General features: G+C 49.4%; 1 protein-coding gene across 1 annotated transcript in view; it reads left to right on the plus strand.

The window, feature by feature from the left end:
- Positions 1–773: 773 nt before the first annotated feature.
- LOC109036609 (uncharacterized) overlaps positions 774–4,583 on the plus strand; it is a gene marked incomplete in the record, with an annotated part of 4,510 nt that continues 700 nt past the window's right edge. The window contains 2 exon segments of the mRNA XM_072300653.1: positions 774–2,812; positions 3,030–4,583. Of these exon segments, the coding sequence (XP_072156754.1) occupies positions 774–2,812; positions 3,030–4,583 (3,593 nt within the window).

Here is a 4,583-nt window from a genome sequence, read left to right on the forward strand (position 1 = left end):
TCTCTCGAGCAGTGCATTCACGCTGACGCTCCAAACGGAGGATCTGCAAGAAATCCAAGAGACGTTGTCCACTGTCAGGCGACGCCAATCAGGTATCTTCGCTGATACCAACATCCCTATTCCGGGAGTGGAAATGAAGGGTCTTATCTCCGGGTCTGAGGGCCTCACTGGCTCCTCTGAAGCTCTCATCTCAACAAGCAGCACTCAAAGCCTCTCTAGTTTCAGCAAAAATATTTACCTGCTGACAGAAAGACTGTTCGTCTCTCTGGTGAATTCGATCCAGACTAAAAAATCTATCGCGTGCGAATACGACGCAAAGCTCCTCCAATTCTACAGCGAGCATTCCCAGTTCTTCGCTTCGAAGCTCAAGGAAGTCCTCACACTGAAAAACGACAGCTCCCAGAGTGTACTAAAATGGATCTTTCCGCTTGTGAAACGCATGACAACGTACTACTATACCGCATCTCGTGAGACGAACGACGACGACGACAGCAACGACCTCCGTCACTAACGAATCCGCCGTCACGAGCTTCTACTCCTACGCCTACGCCAAACTCACCACCATTTTGACCGTGCTTCAAGAGAAATGCTCCGACAAAACGATATTTTCAACGGAAACTTTCAGCGAGGAGTCAAAGCTTCTCTCGAGCAGTGCATTCACGCTGACGCTCCAAACGGAGGATCTGCAAGAAATCCAAGAGACGTTGTCCACTGTCAGGCGACGCCAATCAGGTATCTTCGCTGATACCAACATCCCTATTCCGGGAGTGGAAATGAAGGGTCTTATCTCCGGGTCTGAGGGCCTCACTGGCTCCTCTGAAGCTCTCATCTCAACAAGCAGCACTCAAAGCCTCTCTAGTTTCAGCAAAAATATTTACCTGCTGACAGAAAGACTGTTCGTCTCTCTGGTGAATTCGATCCAGACTAAAAAATCTATCGCGTGCGAATACGACGCAAAGCTCCTCCAATTCTACAGCGAGCATTCCCAGTTCTTCGCTTCGAAGCTCAAGGAAGTCCTCACACTGAAAAACGACAGCTCCCAGAGTGTACTAAAATGGATCTTTCCGCTTGTGAAACGCATGACAACGTACTACTATACCGCATCTCGTGAGACGACGACGACGACGACAGCAACGACCTCCGTCACTAACGAATCCGCCGTCACGAGCTTCTACTCCTACGCCTACGCCAAACTCACCACCATTTTGACCGTGCTTCAAGAGAAATGCTCCGACAAAACGATATTTTCAACGGAAACTTTCAGCGAGGAGTCAAAGCTTCTCTCGAGCAGTGCATTCACGCTGACGCTCCAAACGGAGGATCTGCAAGAAATCCAAGAGACGTTGTCCACTGTCAGGCGACGCCAATCAGGTATCTTCGCTGATACCAACATCCCTATTCCGGGAGTGGAAATGAAGGGTCTTATCTCCGGGTCTGAGGGCCTCACTGGCTCCTCTGAAGCTCTCATCTCAACAAGCAGCACTCAAAGCCTCTCTAGTTTCAGCAAAAATATTTACCTGCTGACAGAAAGACTGTTCGTCTCTCTGGTGAATTCGATCCAGACTAAAAAATCTATCGCGTGCGAATACGACGCAAAGCTCCTCCAATTCTACAGCGAGCATTCCCAGTTCTTCGCTTCGAAGCTCAAGGAAGTCCTCACACTGAAAAACGACAGCTCCCAGAGTGTACTAAAATGGATCTTTCCGCTTGTGAAACGCATGACAACGTACTACTATACCGCATCTCGTGAGACGACGACGACGACGACAGCAACGACCTCCGTCACTAACGAATCCGCCGTCACGAGCTTCTACTCCTACGCCTACGCCAAACTCACCACCATTTTGACCGTGCTTCAAGAGAAATGCTCCGACAAAACGATATTTTCAACGGAAACTTTCAGCGAGGAGTCAAAGCTTCTCTCGAGCAGTGCATTCACGCTGACGCTCCAAACGGAGGATCTGCAAGAAATCCAAGAGACGTTGTCCACTGTCAGGCGACGCCAATCAGGTATCTTCGCTGATACCAACATCCCTATTCCGGGAGTGGAAATGAAGGGTCTTATCTCCGGGTCTGAGGGCCTCACTGGCTCCTCTGAAGCTCTCATCTCAACAAGCAGCACTCAAAGCCTCTCTAGTTTCAGCAAAAATATTTACCTGCTGACAGAAAGACTGTTCGTCTCTCTGGTGAATTCGATCCAGACTAAAAAATCTATCGCGTGCGAATACGACGCAAAGCTCCTCCAATTCTACAGCGAGCATTCCCAGTTCTTCGCTTCGAAGCTCAAGGAAGTCCTCACACTGAAAAACGACAGCTCCCAGAGTGTACTAAAATGGATCTTTCCGCTTGTGAAACGCATGACAACGTACTACTATACCGCATCTCGTGAGACGACGACGACGACGACAGCAACGACCTCCGTCACTAACGAATCCGCCGTCACGAGCTTCTACTCCTACGCCTACGCCAAACTCACCACCATTTTGACCGTGCTTCAAGAGAAATGCTCCGACAAAACGATATTTTCAACGGAAACTTTCAGCGAGGAGTCAAAGCTTCTCTCGAGCAGTGCATTCACGCTGACGCTCCAAACGGAGGATCTGCAAGAAATCCAAGAGACGTTGTCCACTGTCAGGCGACGCCAATCAGGTATCTTCGCTGATACCAACATCCCTATTCCGGGAGTGGAAATGAAGGGTCTTATCTCCGGGTCTGAGGGCCTCACTGGCTCCTCTGAAGCTCTCATCTCAACAAGCAGCACTCAAAGCCTCTCTAGTTTCAGCAAAAATATTTACCTGCTGACAGAAAGACTGTTCGTCTCTCTGGTGAATTCGATCCAGACTAAAAAATCTATCGCGTGCGAATACGACGCAAAGCTCCTCCAATTCTACAGCGAGCATTCCCAGTTCTTCGCTTCGAAGCTCAAGGAAGTCCTCACACTGAAAAACGACAGCTCCCAGAGTGTACTAAAATGGATCTTTCCGCTTGTGAAACGCATGACAACGTACTACTATACCGCATCTCGTGAGACGACGACCGACGACGACAGCAACGACCTCCGTCACTAACGAATCCGCCGTCACGAGCTTCTACTCCTACGCCTACGCCAAACTCACCACCATTTTGACCGTGCTTCAAGAGAAATGCTCCGACAAAACGATATTTTCAACGGAAACTTTCAGCGAGGAGTCAAAGCTTCTCTCGAGCAGTGCATTCACGCTGACGCTCCAAACGGAGGATCTGCAAGAAATCCAAGAGACGTTGTCCACTGTCAGGCGACGCCAATCAGGTATCTTCGCTGATACCAACATCCCTATTCCGGGAGTGGAAATGAAGGGTCTTATCTCCGGGTCTGAGGGCCTCACTGGCTCCTCTGAAGCTCTCATCTCAACAAGCAGCACTCAAAGCCTCTCTAGTTTCAGCAAAAATATTTACCTGCTGACAGAAAGACTGTTCGTCTCTCTGGTGAATTCGATCCAGACTAAAAAATCTATCGCGTGCGAATACGACGCAAAGCTCCTCCAATTCTACAGCGAGCATTCCCAGTTCTTCGCTTCGAAGCTCAAGGAAGTCCTCACACTGAAAAACGACAGCTCCCAGAGTGTACTAAAATGGATCTTTCCGCTTGTGAAACGCATGACAACGTACTACTATACCGCATCTCGTGAGACGACGACGACGACGACAGCAACGACCTCCGTCACTAACGAATCCGCCGTCACGAGCTTCTACTCCTACGCCTACGCCAAACTCACCACCATTTTGACCGTGCTTCAAGAGAAATGCTCCGACAAAACGATATTTTCAACGGAAACTTTCAGCGAGGAGTCAAAGCTTCTCTCGAGCAGTGCATTCACGCTGACGCTCCAAACGGAGGATCTGCAAGAAATCCAAGAGACGTTGTCCACTGTCAGGCGACGCCAATCAGGTATCTTCGCTGATACCAACATCCCTATTCCGGGAGTGGAAATGAAGGGTCTTATCTCCGGGTCTGAGGGCCTCACTGGCTCCTCTGAAGCTCTCATCTCAACAAGCAGCACTCAAAGCCTCTCTAGTTTCAGCAAAAATATTTACCTGCTGACAGAAAGACTGTTCGTCTCTCTGGTGAATTCGATCCAGACTAAAAAATCTATCGCGTGCGAATACGACGCAAAGCTCCTCCAATTCTACAGCGAGCATTCCCAGTTCTTCGCTTCGAAGCTCAAGGAAGTCCTCACACTGAAAAACGACAGCTCCCAGAGTGTACTAAAATGGATCTTTCCGCTTGTGAAACGCATGACAACGTACTACTATACCGCATCTCGTGAGACGACGACGACGACGACAGCAACGACCTCCGTCACTAACGAATCCGCCGTCACGAGCTTCTACTCCTACGCCTACGCCAAACTCACCACCATTTTGACCGTGCTTCAAGAGAAATGCTCCGACAAAACTATATTTTCAACGGAAACTTTCAGCGAGGAGTCAAAGCTTCTCTCGAGCAGTGCATTCACGCTGACGCTCCAAACGGAGGATCTGCAAGAAATCCAAGAGACGTTGTCCACTGTCAGGCGACGCCAATCAGGTATCTTCGCTGATAC

The sequence above is a fragment of the Bemisia tabaci genome, chromosome 5 (assembly GCF_918797505.1).
Source record: "Bemisia tabaci chromosome 5, PGI_BMITA_v3".
NCBI lineage: Eukaryota > Metazoa > Arthropoda > Insecta > Hemiptera > Aleyrodidae > Bemisia > Bemisia tabaci.